Raw genomic sequence first — 17,914 nt, forward strand, 5'->3', positions numbered from 1 at the left:
TTTCAGGCTGACAAGCTTTTGTGTAAAGTGACATGTAAAATTGACGTTTGTAAGGTACAGAAAATGTAGAAATAAAATAAAACCCAACGAAGAAAAGGAAAAATATATAACATTAATAGTAGCAGCAATCATTTGAAAAGAAGTTCAAAAATCTTACTAAAATTAAAACATATGTATAATAACGTATAGTTTGAAAAATTTTGTATATACATAGATACATATACATATGTGCACATGTATAGAATATGAAGTTATAATTTATTAATATCTAAATTGATATATGATGAGATATCTTTTAGATCCCTTGCCAAAAATTAGTCGTGCGAATCTAGGATTTCGTGCCAGTGTGAAATCGAAAGATATTGCAGGGAAAATCGAAAGTAAAGCCATAAACTTGACCGTCTCGTTCGTGACCGATAATCAATGTTTAATCACTCGATTTATATCCTGCGATCGACGGCACACTTCGGCCGCATGCCACATGGATCATAAAACGCCATCGAGATTGTGGCAATGGACTTTGGACATGCCGAAGTCATTCGCAGACAGTGTGGGTGGAAAGTTGGGCATTATTTATGGGGTCGGGCCAAGGTGGGGGCCAAGTAATTCGGCTGATGACATTAGTCATCTAGGACCGAGCCGGAGACAAACAAACAATGGCGGTGGGTGACCTCCCTCTGATAAGCAGCCAGTCTCGGCCACCGTATTGTAAACATTCTGATTCGTATTTATAGCTGGCGATCGGCAATCGCCAATCTGCATTTTACCCTCGCACTATAAATATATACATACAGAAGTGTCAATTTCCGTGTGCATGCGAGATCCACTTGGCAACAGGGCCTACCTACCATTCTATAACCATTCACCAGTAGTCAAATAATTGGCATGATTTCTTCAAAAAATTCGCTCGGTAATTGTCATGCTTTAAGTACCCAGATCCGTGTCGATCTGATTACCGAAATCATTTGTCTGGCGAAATACTATGTATGTACTTGTAGAGGGATCGTTTCCCTGTCCACTCGATTCGATTGTTGGATTGGACTAATTAAGTCAAAACCAAACGAAAGAAATCAACAGGAATTTCGTCTGATTGCGTTAATCTTTCGCTCCAAGGTTCATTGTCGAGCGCAGGAATCATCGTTTATGATCGCTTCTATATTGGCGCATTCAATGACATTGCCCTGGATATTCAAATATCTGTTCAATACTCCAACAATTTGCATTAAGCAAAGGTTTAATTTGCTACAAAAATATATGAGAAATCGCTTTGGTTGGAGTAGTTGAATCTATTACGATTGCGATGATGTGATTAGCCTAATCAGCGCTGCATTGTTTGTTTGCTTGGTATATGTACTTCAAACTAGGTCTTCAAATATATACAAATCAAGATGGACCCATCAATCGGTTAATCGCCTTCCAGCCGAGCAACTTTTCCCCGCTCTAAGGTTAATCATTTTCCACATCGAGATACATAGTTTCTGAATTTACCCTTGTAATCCAAATACAACTTGCTCGTTTCTAAATTCCCCTTCACTGGCTTACTTACATTACTTGGTTGGTTGTGAATGGATTACAGTGCGGATTAATTGAGGAAATTGGGTTATCAGTTAGGATCAGGGTTGCCTTAAAGGGTGCCACTTATTGAACTGACGGGCCTTTCCGAAAACCCCAATGCATTCCGCCTTACACACGTACGTTATTATTTATTTGTTTTTTAAAAACACCAGCCCTAATTAAAAGCCCCCCTTTCAAGCAATGTATAATTTTTTACCATCCATGACCTTCGGCAGCAAAATGCTCGCACTTACAATGTGGAAAAATAAACTAATTAAAAGTGTACGCCTTTACATATTTCGGGGAATAACCGCTGTCAATTCCGAGAATTCGAAATGCAATTTCAGTTGGCGGCGAAACGCTTATTAGTTTTGCGCAGAGTGAATGAATGCACTTAATCACATGGGTAACTGCATACCTACATACATATGTACATATGTATGTAGTTCTGAAAAAAGGGCTCTGTAGATAGTGGGTGAGGTCATCCGGCAATGCGTATGAACAAGTGTGATGAAACAACCTCCAAGATTTTGCTTTCCGAGACCCGCTTTATTGCCGGAAGTAAACACTGGCCGAGACATTGCACAGTAAAATGAAATATAATTGCATTGCGCGATTGGGATCACAGTGATCAGCTTTAATCAGTTGGGCGGGCGCCCATGAAATCCCCTTATCAGCAACATGATGTTTCACTAATTGACTGTGTGTATACGCAACATTAATGTGCACTATGCGGTCACACATGCATCTATTAGTGCGATCGTCATAGGAATGAAATGCGTTGAGTTCGATTACAAAGCAATGGGTTCAAAAGGTGCGTATTATTAATAAAACTGATTAAAATAGGTTATTAGCTTAGGGAAATCAAAAAACATATTCAATATATAAATGAAAAACTGCAAAAAGTCATTTTCGGTCTATACATCCTGTTTGAAATATTTAAGAATGGCAACGGTGCGTATGAGTAATAAGCAAGCAATCACAACTACCAAGAAGCAAACTCGCAGCGTAAAATAGTATTTCTTCAAGACAGCCATATATTGGTCACAAATAATTTATTCACGCGCCAGAATCCCCATACATTCATGCATCATCCCACTGGACAGAAGATAGTGTCGCGTCCTAATCGCTGCCAAATTCACGCACCGACTCAAACATCGTGGCACACTCGTGCGTGAAGTGGCTGCCTACTGATTTTGCTATGCCACAAGAATGTGCGATTGTAAATTTTGGGGGAAATGCCAACTCCTTGCCATCGAAATGGCACGTTCGCCGAGATCGAGATAGTTAGTGCGAGTATTACCTGATACTGGCCGTTGGGCTATCAGCTATCAGGAATTATGTGTCACGAATGCTGGACGATCTCGGCACGATCTGTTCAGCAAGCGTGGGCCAAGTATAAAAAGTAATGCTCGAGCTCCGCTGGCTTCCAGTTGCGATCAGATCGTTCGAAGGAAATATCACGTCGGGTACTTGGCAAATTGGCGAATTGGCCGTGGTGCGGATAAAGTGTTAGTTTAGCAACTAAGAAAGAAATGGCTAAGAAAGTAAGCACCAAAAATTGAGCATCTGTCCCTGAGAATTCGATTGTTCGATTCCAAAGTCTAGTAAAACTCCCGAAGATAATGTTAAGTGCTAATCAGTCATCGAAATGTACTTTGCAAATAAAGCAATTACACTTGAGAATGAAAAACACTTCAAGTGAATTGAACCAATAAATAAAACTAATCTAAAGGAAGTGAACGAGATTTTGCAAATGAATTAAATATGTTTATGCCACTTTGGCCAGCAGACATAGACGCACATTTTGTTGCAAGAGGATCACAGTTTAAACTCCAATAAACTCGTTCATTCTGGCTCAGATCTGATTTGATTTATCTGGCTCAGAACCAGATTGAAGCGCCTCTAATGCTCCTCGCCACTCAATTGTGTCACAGCCGAAAATTCAATTAACGAATTGTTCAACTTTGGACTGATTACAGATGTTCAGCAACATATTGATGATGACTCTACTCGTACTCAGTGCCGATGCCCGACCCTCCGCGGGCGAGGTCAACGTGGATCCCAGCGAATACCACGGCAATCTGTCGGTGGAGACGGTGCTGAAGGTGCAACAGTGCGAGAAGGACTCCACCACGATGGAGCTGTGCATGCGGTGCGCCAAGGTGACTAAGTCGGAGTTCGTCTATCCCATGTGCTGTGGCAACGAGGATGGCATCAAGGACTGGTGCCGGGAGTACGTGTACTTCGGCAACGAGTAGAACCGGGATGCGGGTTCCAGGAGGCGATGGAAAATGTGTGAACTGTGTAAATTGGCTCGCGCTCCTGCATGGATTGGCTGTGATAAACCCACTGTATTTATTTAAATTATATTTAGGAATAAACAAGGCTAAATTAGCGTATTTGCGGTCTTTACCCTTTCCCACACTGAAAGACTCCTCATTTCATTTTGTACGCTTCTTTTATTTATTGCTCTTCATTTTTTTTTTTTTTTTGCCGAATTTGTTTTGTAAATTCATTTTTTGCATTTTTAGAAAACTTTATAATAATTAAACTTCTTTAATTGGATATCAAAAAGTGATTTTGAAATAAAAAAAAAATAAATTTGGTATTTTCTGCGATATGAAAATGTTTGTAATTGGCAAACGCATTTATAAATTATAATCATCGCGCATTGAAATCAACTATTTATGTCTATATAATCGTTGCCTTCGAGCGAGCATTCATTTATGGCGACATTGTTCAAAAATGGTTAAAATAAAAAGGTAAAAAACTATAAGCGAAACTAAGGATGCACATCCGTTCAAACTTTAGCCCGAAAACTCGTCATCGAGCGACGGAGACGTGGAACTTGCACTACACGATATACGATATATATAAATGTATTTAACAAACAAGGTACAACCTAGTAACGATTGTTTTTTCATTGCTATTTTTTCGGTTTTTATGGTTAAGCACTCGCTGCGCCGGCGGATGCTTCTCTTCGTCTGCTTGGCATGTGATTTGTGGGTTTCTTTCTTTTTAACGTTGACTGAAAGCAACATTTAAATATTAAGTCGCGTGAAGAGTCCAACTTACCAGAATTCAAGCACGCTTTTACATAGTTTTTTTCGGGTTATTTTTGCTTTTAGTGTTTTAGTGAGTTTGTTATTTGTAAGATATAGAGAGAGGGTTTGTCTTTGGCAGCTCATTTTGGGAGTCGGGGCGGGCTAAATGCAGGTAGGAGCAGTCCGCATCCTCACAGCGACCCATCAGATCAAACGGGCAGATTGTGGCGTGGACATCGAGTTGGCTTACAAAAGAGAATACAAAGCAAATACATTTCGCCAAGCGACCGCTTACTCTCATAATACACACCTATTGTAGTTCCTGCACATGGGTGTTTGATAGGCACTTAGATAGTTGTCCCCACGATGCTCGTCGGACTTCTCCTCGCGCAGTTCCCGCATTATGCTAACCGTGTAGGGTGCGGTAGTTTTTACGGCAACTTCTACAATTCTTTCCTGCGCCTGATCCTGGAAATAAACTCAACCGTATTGTTAATGCGGGCTTGTGGCAAAAAGTTAGAAATAACAGTGTGATAATACACTGAAGAATAACAGCGGAAAGTCGCCTTGAATGAGGTTCTTAGCTATAGATTTTGAAGCAATTTGTACAAATCGAAATCCACGCACATCTGGAGGGTCAGTCTCCGTTTCAGGTTCTTTTCCAATCGCAGGCTCTGTCTCCGCTTGACTTTGTTTTTTAATCTGAGGATCCGCAAAAGGCTGTAAAGCTGCCGTTTCCTGAGAATTCGACTCAACATTTTCCCTTGACTCCTCCTGTTGAACAATTTTGGATTCCTTGTGCATCACAGTGTTTGCTTCACTAATCTCCGCATCAGTCAGTTTCTTAAGGTCAGCGTAGTTTACAATAGAATTATACAGGCGTATCTCCTTGGTGAGTTGTGTTGATTTGGTGGTGATGGCAGCCTTTTCCTCGTCGATTAACCTGTAAGAATAGCAAATTGTTAGTAGCATAGAGCTCCTCCCATTCTCTAGTCGTTGATTTGGTTTCTGTAATCGTTTTGTTCCAGATTTCCCACGCCGTTCTGGTTGCTGTTGTGGTTGATGATGGTAGTACCTGTAGTCATCGCCCCTTAATCCACGGCCCAAGTCCATAGCCGCCGCATGGAGTTTATGTCGTTTCTGCTTCAGTGATATGATGATCTCATGGCTGGCCTGAATCTCGGACTGAATCCTCGCTAGCTTAAGTTCCTCCTGTTTTACCGCCTGCCTCACGGTCTGCATTTCGGCATAAAGTTCCTTGAGACGATGTGAGCAGCGCAGACGTATTGCCTTTGACTTCTTGGCTTCTTCCACCATTTGCAGCGATTTGTCCAGATTGACTAGCATGCTTCCCCTGAAAATGTAATCATAATCAGAGAATAGTAACTATAAGTTCTATTTACTCTAATATAACTACCCAATCTTGACAAACGAATTTTCAAATGCCTTCAAACGACTCTCCTTGGACATCTGATTTTGCTTAGCTTTTGTTTTTGGTGATTTTAAGTCGGCAGCTTTGACTTGAGGTTTCTGAACTGCTGAGGTAGCTTTAGCCTTGGTCATGGTGGAAGACGTTGTACTGGCTAGGACTTCCTTGGCTGGGTTCTTTACAATATTCGCCGTGTTTGGCCCTGATTTGCTCTGCGACGATGGCTTATCAACCGTAGGTTCTTTACTTTTGGCCACAGGAGCAGCTGCCTTGGCTGCCCGCACCTTCTTTTGCTCCAGCATTTGCATGCGCTCGACCAAACGGAGGTATTCCTTCTGCGATGCCACTGGCAAATGGCGAACAGCCTGAGAAATACATAAAATTATATTAAATATAAAAATGCTTTTATACGAATAATTGGTAAACGCACCACCGGCGTCGTCTTGGGTGGCGTCTGAATCTTGGAAGAAGTAGCAATTGCTGGAGGTTTTTCCTCAACCTGGGGTTTCTCAGAACTCTTTTCTGTTGCTGCCTCTGGTGAGTTAGTTGTGGGAGCTTTGGATCTAGCTTGCTTCAGAAAATCGTCGATCTTCTTCTCAAAGTATTCATTGATCACAGTTCGTCTGAGATTGTTATTGGCATTGGGAGCCGTTTCGGCAATCTCGGATATGGGAGTATTTGATCTGGTAGTGGAGCCACTTAAGCTACCCATTGCCAAACTCAAGGGGCTGGCAATGTCTGCGTTTGTATAAGCGAAGCACGAACTCAGCTCCAGGTCATCATCACTGGCGGCCGACTCCTCTGCTAAGCTAATGATTAGCTTATTTACTTTGATGCTGGCTGGATCTACGGTGGTGATTAGGCGAGTGCTGGATGCGATCACTTCCTGACCACGCAGTGGAGCGCTGGGCTCCTTAATCATTAAGGCTGTTGGCCGCTTTATGCTCAGCCCGGAACCTTCATTTCCGAGCAATTTCCGTTTGGTGGTTGTCTTTTTGTTTATCACCTTGTTGGGCTTTACAATTTTTATGATTTTTGTGGACGGTGACGTTTGCTTCCGTTCCTGGACTTTAAGCTTGGCCACTGGCTGTGGCAGCTCTAAAGACTCCTCGTTAATGGGCGCAGTTTCCAAGGCAATCGGCTCAGCAACAACTTCATTTATTATTTCCTTTCCTGCTTCCAGTACATTATTCTCTACTAGAGCTGACTGTTGGTCCTGAGACTGTTCATCTTTTATGGGCAATTCCGATGGCTGGAAGCGTTTCACAGCATTCTTGAGTATCTCTGGGCTTAAACCAGACTTCGATTTTGGGTCATTGGTCCGTTTTTTGCTTGCTATGCTGGAAAGGAGCAATAAACGCAGCTCCTCTGGATCATCTGAATCATTGTCTTGCGTTGATTCGTCCTTAAGTTGAGCCACGGGACCAGGTACAAGAGAAGGCACTGAATCGGGAACAGGAGCAGGTACATGAGAGAGCACAGGGACTGCAATAGGTTCCGGAACGTGGACCGGAGCCGGAGCAGAATTAGGATCACAATCAACAGGATGTGGAGTTCTTGGAGGTGGTGGTGGAGGTCTATTTGCCCGTAAATTGGATAGCAAAATAGCTCGCAAGGCTCCAGCCTCATCGTCACTCGAATTCGCCTGGGATTGGTCAAATGTCTTCATAATCGTCTGCGAGTTTTCCATGGAAACGGTCTGCAACTCCGAGTTATAACTATGATTGGAATGCTGGTCGACTAGGTGCATGGCATCCCGGGCATCCTCGTCCTCCAGATGCATTTGTGGAATGTGAAAGGGCGGCGGTGGCGGTGGTACTTCGTCGTCATCGTAAACCATATTCTCTCTTCTTGTTCGATCATCCGTATTTATATCTACCTCATCGTCTTCGTCTATCACAATGGGCACCGAAACGGGTGGCAAGTTGTTGGGCAAGAAGCAACGCCAACTGCCGCCTGCGTTATCAATGGAGTTCCAGTTGTTTGACCACGAATTCCAAACTTCTTTTTGCTGATCATCGCTGTCCGTTTCGGCTAGTTCCATGTCCACAGGCTTTGTGTCCACGGCATAATCTATTGGGTATCTCGGCGGACTTTGTACTCGATCTGGCGAAGCGGCTGGACTGATCTCCATAAAGTCATCGATGTCGTCGTCATTGGAAATGGCGGGATGCACGCGATTGATCATATCAGTGGGTGAGTAAGCCCGCTCTGCATCTCGCTTCTTTCGCGCTAAATGCTTTTTTAATATGGCAGATTTAAGGGCTATAAGTCGAAGTTTAAGCTCGGCAGGATCTTCGCTTTGCGGCACCTCCTGCTTTGGGCTGGGCGACTTGGGCACGCGGTATTGTAGCCGCTCCCTCAGGCTGTTTTTGTAGTGACTTACAAATTCCTCTCGCTCCTCCCGTGCCAAGGCTACGCGCAACTTATTCCGGCTCAGTCTAAGTCTGTGCAGGTCTATCTCGTCGTCTTCGTTGTCCCCGTTTATGTCGTATTCGCCCAGCTCGCCGTCGCTGTCCAGGGAATCTTCAAGCTCGTGGTGTTGCTGGTGGCGACGCTGGTGGTGATTGGGCGGCGGATGATGGTGATAGTCTTGCCGCCGGCGCTGTGTGGTGACCGGAGGAGGTGGTGAGGTGTGCTTGTGGCGCCTGACAAAGGGATTCCGCCGATAGTCACTGGACAACGCAGGATTGTGCCTTTTTCCCAGCTCCAGACGGCGCACCTTGTGCTTGCGATACTTTCGCTGGGCCTCGAACTCATCGTCGGACTGGCTCGACACATCCGACAGTATGTAAACGGGCGACTTTTGTTGCTGCGACGGCAAGCGCAGTCCAGGCTTTTGGTAATCTGCAATGACAATGTGCATAAGTTCAACCAACCCAAAAGGGAACCCACTTTATCTAAATGCGTAGAACCCAACGTGTTGCTTACTGTATTGATGTGCCAAATTGGCGGATAGCATGTCCATGCGCTCCACATCCTTGTTGTTCTCCTCCAGCTGTTGTATCCGAGCACGCAACTTGAACTCCTCATCCTCGGACGAAATGATCAGCTCCAAATCATCTACAATCTCGCCCTCTTCACGATCCTCGTCGACGATTACCTCTCCTTTATCGCCAGGGTCAGATGGTTCAGAGTTTGCAGGGTTTTCCAGCAGTTCCGAGTGCTCTTTCTTCATCGCGGGTACTTGCCGTGTTTCCGGGGGCATTGTGGCTGTGCAAACAACCATTTTTGGCTCGCGGAATTAGGCACTTTGAGCACTTTTTTGGATATTTACTGACACAGATGCACCCAAATTAATCTATTTTTCATTGTCTTTATGATAGAGATGGTAGTCTATCGATAGAGTGCGATTGTTTAAAAAAAAATACCAAATCTCGGTATTTTGTAGTTTAGATAGTGAAAATGTATTCGCATTCCTTACATAAATTACTTATTACAAATTTACACAGCTCTGAGCTCTCAATGTCCCGAAAACCTAATTTGTTGCTTAAGTTCATTACTTTTTTTTCTTTATATTGTTTGGAGTTTAAGTAAACGCTTGCTGATATAGCTATAGAAATTCGTGAGCTACCTATTAGAATTTAACATTTTATAACATTTATTTTTATTCTTTGTATAACTCATCACCATATAGGTGAATAATAAACGGATAAAATCACTCAAAATCTTAACTGACTTATCCGATAGCACTTCGTTTTGTAACACTGCCCGGCAGGTGTCGCTTTCTGGTATTTTCCCACTGACAGCTGCGCGAAAGCCGAAATGCGGTCACCCTAACTGTCAACGCGACTTCCGCTCTTTTCCTACCCAACTCGCGGAGCAAAATGCAGCAGAAGGTATTTGTGCCTGTGAAAAAACATCGAATTCGTCTCTAACTAATACCTAAAATGTTGCGAATATTTGTATTTTGCAGCGTAGAGAACCCGTGCAGGCTGTCCAGGTCTTCGGACGCAAGGTGTGTGTGAATTAACCAGCCGAAATCCACTAAAATAATCGTGCGACACGTGCAGGCGAAAAACTCGCGTCAAACGGCGGCGGCAAAAAATCGCTGCTGTCGCCGCCTCATCATCGCAGAGGTTATGTTTGTGTGCGTGTGCGCGAGGATTTTAGCCAGGAAATTGGATTTTTAGCTGGCTTCAGTATGGATCGTTAAGTGATAACCGGTGATCTTTATTATTGCAGAAAACCGCCACCGCCGTCGCTTACTGCAAGCGTGGCAACGGCCTCCTGAAGGTGAACGGTCGTCCCCTGGAGCAGATTGAACCCAAGGTCCTGCAATACAAACTGCAGGAGCCCCTTCTGTTGCTCGGCAAGGTGAGTACCGCCGCAGGAGCAGCCCAGAAAGCCAAGGTTTCCGCTTTCAAAATGCTGGTACAGCAATGTGTTTTGTTGCCCAGAAAAATATTGGGCAAATGAGATAAATATACATTTAAATATGTTAACTTAAATCACATCCACTGTTGAAACGGAAGCCTGGCTTGTAGCTCTAATATGATGATAACCTTTATCCCGAATTCGAAGCCAAATGAGATTAATATTCAATTCTGATCGAACTGAACAACAATGTGAATGCACCATTTGTGAACCTGAATTAACACGGACATAAATCTGTTTCTTGCAGGAGAAATTCGCCGGCGTGGACATCCGCGTGCGCGTCAGCGGTGGTGGTCATGTAGCCCAGATCTACGCCATCCGCCAGGCCATCTCCAAGGCTCTCGTTGCCTTCTACCAGAAATGTAAGTACAGCTCGGAATCAGAACTCAGAAGCGCAGCTCCTTTTTCCAGATTTTTGTTGGAATTATTATCCCTTTTCCTTCGAATCATTATTGAAAGGCAGATTAAATTATGAGCATATACCAACCAAGCTACACGATAGATGTGTTGATTGGGTGATGCTTCAGAAACACTAGGAAAATAAGACCCTTTTTCCAGATTTTTGTTGGAATTGTTATCCCTTTTCCTCCGAATCATTATTGAAAGGCAGATGGAACTTTATTATGAGCATATACCAACCAAGTTGCACGATTATTGTGCAAATTGGGTGATGCTTCAGGAACACTACTAGGAAATGTAGTCCCCTTTTTCCAGATTTTTGTTGGAATTGTTATTCCTTTTCCTTCGAATCATTATTGAAAGGCAGATGAATTTATGAGCATATACCAACCAATTTGTAATTTTGTTGTGCAAAGTGGGTGATGCTTCAGGCACATTTATACGATTTTATACGAGAATATCCAGCACCTTCTCCCAGATTTTTGCTGGAACCTATAGCCGTTTCCAGGAAAAGACTCGAGCAAGGGAGATTAAGTGCATGTCGCAATCAAAGAGAGTTTTGGCAGATTTGACCATTGCTATTTGAGGCTTCATCGACACTTGCAGCCAAACTTTGTTTAGGTTTAGTTACGTTCTATGCTATATTGCTAATTCTTTGAACATTCTCTCTTGCAGACGTCGATGAGGCCTCCAAGAAGGAGATCAAGGACATTCTGGTGCAGTACGACAGAACCCTGCTGGTCGGCGATCCGCGTCGCTGCGAGCCCAAGAAGTTCGGTGGTCCAGGTGCCCGTGCTCGCTACCAGAAGTCGTACCGTTAAACTACTCTGTCTGGTTTTCAATTTGGATTAGAGCTATTTTTTACAACTTGAAAATGGTTTGCACGCAAGTGCGAATAAAACGGAATAATTAACTGTACAAACGAGTGGCTTTTGTTGTGTAAGTGGGTATCTAATCCGCCAGTCGGGTGATTCAAAACATTCTGTGGTTTAAGTTATATGGATTTCAAATCGGAAGATATGGAAGTAACTTATCTGATTGAAAGTGTAATATTACAAAATAGTTTTGAAAATTCCGCAAGGTTTGTGTCTCTGCTAAAAACCAATGTGCGGTATATGTATGGTATGATTTCTTGGTATTTAATTGAGCGCGCACTTTTTGCAGAACTCCGACAACGGGCACTCTGCAAGGCAGCCAATGTTTGTTTTTGGAAATGTTAATATATAGCTAATTTAGAGAATAATTTTTACCAATGCTTCCGTGAAAAGCTTGGATATTGAAAGTTTTTTTGTTCATATAAGCATTTTATGTTTATACATCCTTTTGTACGTGCATTTCTATTGTAGTGTGAAGTGTGATTCCAGTTTCCACAATTTTTCACGCCCTAGCTACAAAGTAGCTAAATTGTCTGCACTGCCACGTAGTTAGTCATGGGAGCTTTGTTTGGAAAAACCAGCAAAAAGACGGCTCCTAGTCGGATCACCGACCAGGACAAGGCGGTGCTGGTGAGTTGGTGGTCACTGGGTCGCCCAGAAGTCCGGACAAATCATTTACCATTTTCCCTTTTGCAGCAATTGAAGCAACAAAGGGATCGGCTGAAGCAGTACCAAAAACGAATCGAGACGCAATTGGAGAATGATCGCCTCCTGGCCAGGAAGTGCCTACAGCAGGGTCGCAAGGAGTATGTGTCATACCCACTGCATCCATGTATGGGGTTATTTAAACCGATTGCTTTCATTTTAGCCGGGCCAAACTGCTGCTGCGCAAGAAGAAGTACCAGGAAAGTCTGCTGACCAATGCCGACAAGCAGCTGGAGAACCTGGAGAAGTTGGCCGCGGATATTGAGTTTGCCCAGGTGGAGATGAAGGTGCTGGACGGCCTCAAGGCGGGCAATGCTGCGCTGAAGAAGGTGCACGAAATGCTGGACATCGACGAAGTGGAGCGAATCATGGACGAAACACGCGAAGGCATCGAAAAGCAGCAGGAAATAGACGCCATACTGACGGATGTGCTGACCACGCAGGACGAGGAGGACGTCCTGGCCGAACTGGATGCCCTGGAGGCGGAGGAAGAGCAACAGAAGGGTGTCCAGCTGCCAGAGGTGCCCACCGAAGATCTGCCGATTCCCGCCGAGAGCGAGGCCATCGAGGAGCCGGAAAAGACCAAAGCAACCAGCAGCAAACCGAAGAAAGTCCTGGTGGAGGCATAGAACCTAAAGTAAAACGAAACCAATGCCATTTTGTATGTATATATTGTCGTTCAACTAAATTTCTCGATAAGTCCAATGTGAAATACATATTTTAATAGATTATGCTTGACTACAGAACACATAGACAGTCCTCCTGTCCTCCTGTCCTCCTGTCTACTTGTGGATTGTCTTTGTTGATCGACGCAGGTCCTCCTTGACCTTGCTGCGCAGCATTTTGTTGGTCTCGTTCAGCTTCTCGATCTCCTCAATCAGGATCACGTTCTCCTTGAACAGCTTGTCGTACTTCTTCTGCACGGACTTGTCCTCGGCCACCGACTTGTATCTATCCAAGACATTCTCGATCTGCTTACGCTGCCGCATAAACTCGTCCCTGACCTCCGCGTCCAGCGTGACGAATCGCTTGAGCTCATCGTCGGAGGCGTGCTTGCGGAACAGCTCCTTCACCGCCTTCTTGAGACCCTCGGCCGAGTTGATCTCCCCGGCCACATAGTAAATGTCCGAGCAGATGGCGTGCAGACACTCCCGGGAAGCCTTCGCCCGATGTCGCTCCGTCCGAAGTTCGGCCACGTTACTGAGGTACTTGTCACGCATCTCCTTCAACTGCAGCTCCAGCTGCACGTTGTTCTGGTTGAGACCCTCCAGCTCCGCCTCCATTTCGATGATGTGCTTGCGCTTGTCGTTGATCTGAAACTCGCGCGGCTCTATTTGCGCCTTGAGCTCGGCGATCTTGTGGCCCAGCACCTGCTTGTACTTGTCCAGCTCCTGGTTCTTGTGCAGCAGGTCCTGGATGCGTTTTTCCTTGCCGTTGATGGCGTAGTCGCGATCGGCAATGTCCTTCTGTAGATCCTCAATGTTGCGCATCTGTTTCTGTATGTTGCGCTGCGACTTGTGATGCTCCTCCTTCAGGATCTCAACTTCCTCAAGCAGATTGTCAATCTCTCGGCTCTGCGACTCGAACTTCTTCTGCAAGACACCCGCCTTACCACGCCACATTTGGGTTTCATTACGCTCAGTGGTCAACTTGTTTTCGTACTCCGTTTGCGTGGAGACCATGTTGCGATCGTTCTCTAGCTCCACCTCGCGGCAGTACTCAATGAACTCGGCCTTCTTGTCCTGCATCTCCTTCATCAGGTCGCGGATGAGCTCCTTGCGCTCGTTCAGCTGCTGCTTGTAGTTGTTCTCCAGGGCCTCCACCGTATCCTGCAGCGTGCCCGTGGAGTTCTTCAGCTTGTCCTCGTAGCTCTCGCGCAGCTCCAGCATATTCTCGCGCAGATTGGTGAACTTCTGGTACTCTATCAGCATCCGTTCCGAGTACTGAGTGGCCAGCGTGTCCAGCTGAATGCGGTGATCCTCCCGTATGGAATTGATCTGGAACGTGATGTGATTCATCTCCTCCGTGTGCCTCGCCTCGATCTCGTTGTTCAGCTCCTTCAGCTCCTCCAGCGCCGAGCAGTAGCTCCTGTGCACCTCCTGCAGCTGCTGGCCATCAAAGATCTCGTTCTGGCTCAACTGGTACTGGAACTCCTCCGCCTGCTGCTTCAAACGCAACTCCAGGCTGGCAATCTGTTCGATTTTGTCGTTGAGTTGGCTGCGCGGTATAAGGACCTCCTGGCTGCGCATCAGATCCTGATCCATGTAGGGCACCTTGCCCTCGATGTTGTCCATCGCCCAAATGGCCAGGGTGCCCTTGTTGGATATCGCAAACAACAGCGTGCCATCGTAGGAGAAGCGCAGCTTGTTCACCGGTCCATCGAAGAACCGGAAATTGGTGAAGGTTCCGCCGCCGGCCTCCAGGAACGGCAGTTGCATGTTGAATAGGTTGCCCTCATGATCAGCCACAAACATAATCAAGTCCGATCTGGCCAGACATATATCGGATACAGATCCCTTGGTCCGCGACGGGATGGTGATCTCCCTCACCAGCGTGGAGTCCTGGAACTCGCGTATCGTTCCGATACTGGTGCCCGCGAAGATCGTCATTGGATCGTTGGTGCTGCAGGAGATGGTCACGTATTCGGTGCCCTTCTGGACGATCTCCTGCAGGCGGGTGCCCGTTTCAATGTCCCACAGATAGATGGCACCCTCTGCTCCGCCAGAGATCAGGAACTTGTCCGTCCTCGACCACGCCACGGATAGCACAATGCCATTGTGTCCTTTCAGATTGATCAGCACATCCAGCTTGTACACTGAGGTGACGGCTATGTTGTTGTCATAGGCGGCGGCCATCATGTGGCCAAAATTGGAATACCGCACCGCGTTGCAGTGCGGAAAGTTGTACGTCTTGACAATCTAAGGAAATACATAGTAAAATAAATAATAGTAAATAAAGTGGAAAAAGTAAACAAGTTACGTTTAGATCGTCCATGAAGATCTGGGTGATACGCAGCTGATCGGAGAAGCCAATAGCCGCCATCTGGCCCGTCAAACTGAGCTCCACAATGTTGACATCCACCTGGAACTTGCGCACCAGCTCCACCAAGGCGGTTTCATAGTTCCAGATCCGGATGGTCTGATCCCTGGCTGCAGGATAATAATTAAAATGTGATCAAGATGCTGGAAGTTCTACGCACAGGCAGTCATGATGATGGGTTTCCAGGCGCACACGGACATGGCGATGATTTCTCCAGTGTGGATGAGCACTCCCAGCGGTTCGAACTTCAGCTGCTTGGTCTTCAGGGTCTCGGGAACTATGAGAATGCCCACGTAAATCTGGCAATGGGATGCGGTCACTATCACCGTTTCCTGTTTGTGATCGATGGCCAGATTTTTTATCTGGTACATATGCTCCGCATACAGATTTGTGGGCACCGTGAGGATGGTTTTTCTCTCGAACTTGAACTTGGAAACGCGCTCGAAGACGAAGGCCCGATTGAAGATGACGTAGGCGAATCCCTTGGGAAAGGCGGTCATGCAGAGGACTCGCCTGTCCGGCAGGCTGACCGCCTGTGTGGGCAAGAAACGCTGATCCTGCAACTCCTTGTCCCGATCGAACACCTCCTGATCGATCATCAAGTCCACGGTGTCCGCATCGCTTGCCTTTTGAGCCAATTTCTGCTCGCCGTTCTCCACCAGGATCAACTGATCATCCGATGTGCCCACCATCAGAAGGTCCAGCGATAGGAAGGCCATCGAGGTGACCCTATATTTCACCTTCAGATTATTGCTGATACTGAAACCCCGCTCCGATTTACTCATCAGCAACAGGGTGCGTTCGCCACCGACCGCCAGAAAACTGCAATCGTTTGGATTGCCAGCGATGCACTCGGCGCCACCATGAGATCCTGGTATCGTCGCCCTGCCCTCGATCACCGTACTGGTTTTGTCCAGCACCAACATTATGAGGGTTTCCTCCGGCGGGCGGGTGATCAGGGCCACCGATCTGGAGTCGTTGGTGAAGATCATCTGCTGGATCTCCGCATTGCGATGGTTGGCCGGCAGCTCCAAGTGGCGTCTCTTCTTCAGGGTGGCCAACTCATAAATGGATATATACCGACCACTAATAGAAAGTCAAAAAAGGGTCCAATCAAGCGAAGAAATATATATCATCTGAAATGAAGCTCTTACTTTTTTGAGTGCCTTTCCACCACCGCCAGCAGTTTGCGGTGGGAACTTATGGATATCACCTCGGGTCGCGTATCCTCCGGCAGCCTGCAGGATTACAAAGATAATCCTAATAATCCTTAATATAAGACGTGGAGTACCCACCTGAGAAACCTCTGCTTGTTTTGGACGTAGTCGTGGAATGCCAGGACGCCCTCCACCGGATAGATGACCTCCTTGGTCAGATTGAAGTGGATGTTGCCAATCACATCCGAGCGTAGGCCATAGATGAGTCGTGGCCTTATCGTCACCGTGCTGTTGGACATGGAGGTTCGCTTCACATCATCCTTGCCGGCTTCATCCATTCTCACCGAGTTTTATACAAAATATATACGCACGCGGACCGGGATTCCAATTTTAGCTGGCAGACAGACAAATTGGAGGAACTGAAAATTCGATCAAACAACCTGAGGCAAATCGTTAGGCAGTCCTGCCAGCGACAGCTAACTCCATGGCATCCATGGCAAGTGAAAGCGAGCGCCTAACAATACCAGCCTCTCTTTTTCTATTCCAAACTGAATGGAGCCGCGGGCGTCCATGAATAATTAATTAAGCGCCGCTAAGTATGCTTTTAATTTAAGCCCTCGAGTGACAAGGGAGGGCGGAGGGCAGTGATGAAAGCTAAGCGCCTGTTAAAAACAACATTGAAATTTCCGCTGAAACTGGCGCTTGTTTGTTTCCTGGGCAACAACACAACAAAAACAACAGCAGCAGCCACACAATCGCACTTGAACTCTGTGAATGCGCTTTTCACTGAATATGGGTATGTCAGTCAGTCAGTCAGCCCGTCAATCAGGCAGTCAGTTAGTCAGTAAGTCAGTCAGCCAGTCAATCAGCCTGTAAGTCAGTTAGTCAGTCAGTCAGCTAGTCAATCAGCCAGTTAGTCAGTCAGTCAATCAGCCAGTTAGTCAGTCAGTCAGTCAGTCGGTCAATTGTGTCCCCATACATTGTGCCCTCCCCCATAAATCCCCGCAAATAGTTGGCGGCAATCGTCTCCTTGGCACTGCGAACACGACCTAACGCAAGATATTGTTAGTTAAAGAAAAGCTGCTCGGCCTCTCTGCAGCTGGAAAAGTCTTGAGAAAGGGGAAAAGCTTTTGTGGCCACAATCCTACAAGTTGGATATGCCGAAAATGGTTTGAGCACTCCCAGTTGGGGAAATAAATTGGGTGGGGAATTGGCTTGATTAATGGTTTTCCTTGCCGACAACACAATTTCCATGCGTATAAAGCATTTAATAGTAGTATTGACTAATGAAATAATTGTTAGTACGACTGCGTTGGTGTGAGCTTTGGTGGT

General features: G+C 45.8%; 5 protein-coding genes across 6 annotated transcripts; 3 read left to right on the top strand and 2 right to left on the bottom strand.

The window, feature by feature from the left end:
- Window positions 1-2,968: 2,968 nt before the first annotated feature.
- LOC6531281 lies at window positions 2,969-3,987 on the top strand. The gene is made up of 2 exons (XM_002092054.3): window positions 2,969-3,101; window positions 3,537-3,987. The coding sequence occupies exons 1-2, from the start codon at window positions 3,090-3,092 to the stop codon at window positions 3,813-3,815; spliced, it is 291 nt and encodes a 96-aa protein (XP_002092090.1). The 5' UTR covers window positions 2,969-3,089; the 3' UTR covers window positions 3,816-3,987.
- A 685-nt stretch (window positions 3,988-4,672) lies between these two features.
- LOC6531282 lies at window positions 4,673-9,368 on the bottom strand. Of its 2 annotated transcripts, XM_002092055.4 has the most exons (7): window positions 8,962-9,368; window positions 6,461-8,877; window positions 6,019-6,395; window positions 5,677-5,955; window positions 5,229-5,544; window positions 4,912-5,069; window positions 4,673-4,846 (listed from the first exon to the last, which is right to left on the bottom strand). In XM_002092055.4, exons 1-7 carry the CDS (start codon window positions 9,257-9,259, stop codon window positions 4,702-4,704), a joined length of 3,990 nt encoding a protein of 1,329 aa, XP_002092091.2. In that variant the 5' UTR covers window positions 9,260-9,368; the 3' UTR covers window positions 4,673-4,701. The 2 variants fall into 2 exon arrangements, with proteins under 2 accessions (XP_002092091.2, XP_015051228.1); XM_015195742.3 differs by having other exon boundaries at window positions 5,229-5,955.
- A 393-nt stretch (window positions 9,369-9,761) lies between these two features.
- On the top strand, window positions 9,762-11,728 carry LOC6531283 (40S ribosomal protein S16). Its single transcript, XM_002092056.3, has 5 exons — window positions 9,762-9,869; window positions 9,947-9,988; window positions 10,216-10,347; window positions 10,655-10,769; window positions 11,482-11,728. The coding sequence occupies exons 1-5, from the start codon at window positions 9,858-9,860 to the stop codon at window positions 11,625-11,627; spliced, it is 447 nt and encodes a 148-aa protein (XP_002092092.1). The 5' UTR covers window positions 9,762-9,857; the 3' UTR covers window positions 11,628-11,728.
- Window positions 11,729-12,148: 420 nt separating this feature from the next.
- LOC6531289 (charged multivesicular body protein 6-A) lies at window positions 12,149-13,132 on the top strand. Its single transcript, XM_002092057.4, has 3 exons — window positions 12,149-12,311; window positions 12,378-12,487; window positions 12,550-13,132. Exons 1-3 carry the CDS (start codon window positions 12,237-12,239, stop codon window positions 13,013-13,015), a joined length of 651 nt encoding a protein of 216 aa, XP_002092093.1. The 5' UTR covers window positions 12,149-12,236; the 3' UTR covers window positions 13,016-13,132.
- Window positions 13,039-17,091, bottom strand: LOC6531290 (cilia- and flagella-associated protein 57). The gene is made up of 5 exons (XM_002092058.3): window positions 16,721-17,091; window positions 16,580-16,663; window positions 15,586-16,511; window positions 15,366-15,535; window positions 13,039-15,304 (listed from the first exon to the last, which is right to left on the bottom strand). The coding sequence occupies exons 1-5, from the start codon at window positions 16,918-16,920 to the stop codon at window positions 13,169-13,171; spliced, it is 3,516 nt and encodes a 1,171-aa protein (XP_002092094.1). The 5' UTR covers window positions 16,921-17,091; the 3' UTR covers window positions 13,039-13,168.
- Between the last annotated feature and the right edge of the window lie 823 nt (window positions 17,092-17,914).

Source organism: Drosophila yakuba, chromosome 2R (genome assembly GCF_016746365.2).
Source record: "Drosophila yakuba strain Tai18E2 chromosome 2R, Prin_Dyak_Tai18E2_2.1, whole genome shotgun sequence".
NCBI lineage: Eukaryota > Metazoa > Arthropoda > Insecta > Diptera > Drosophilidae > Drosophila > Drosophila yakuba.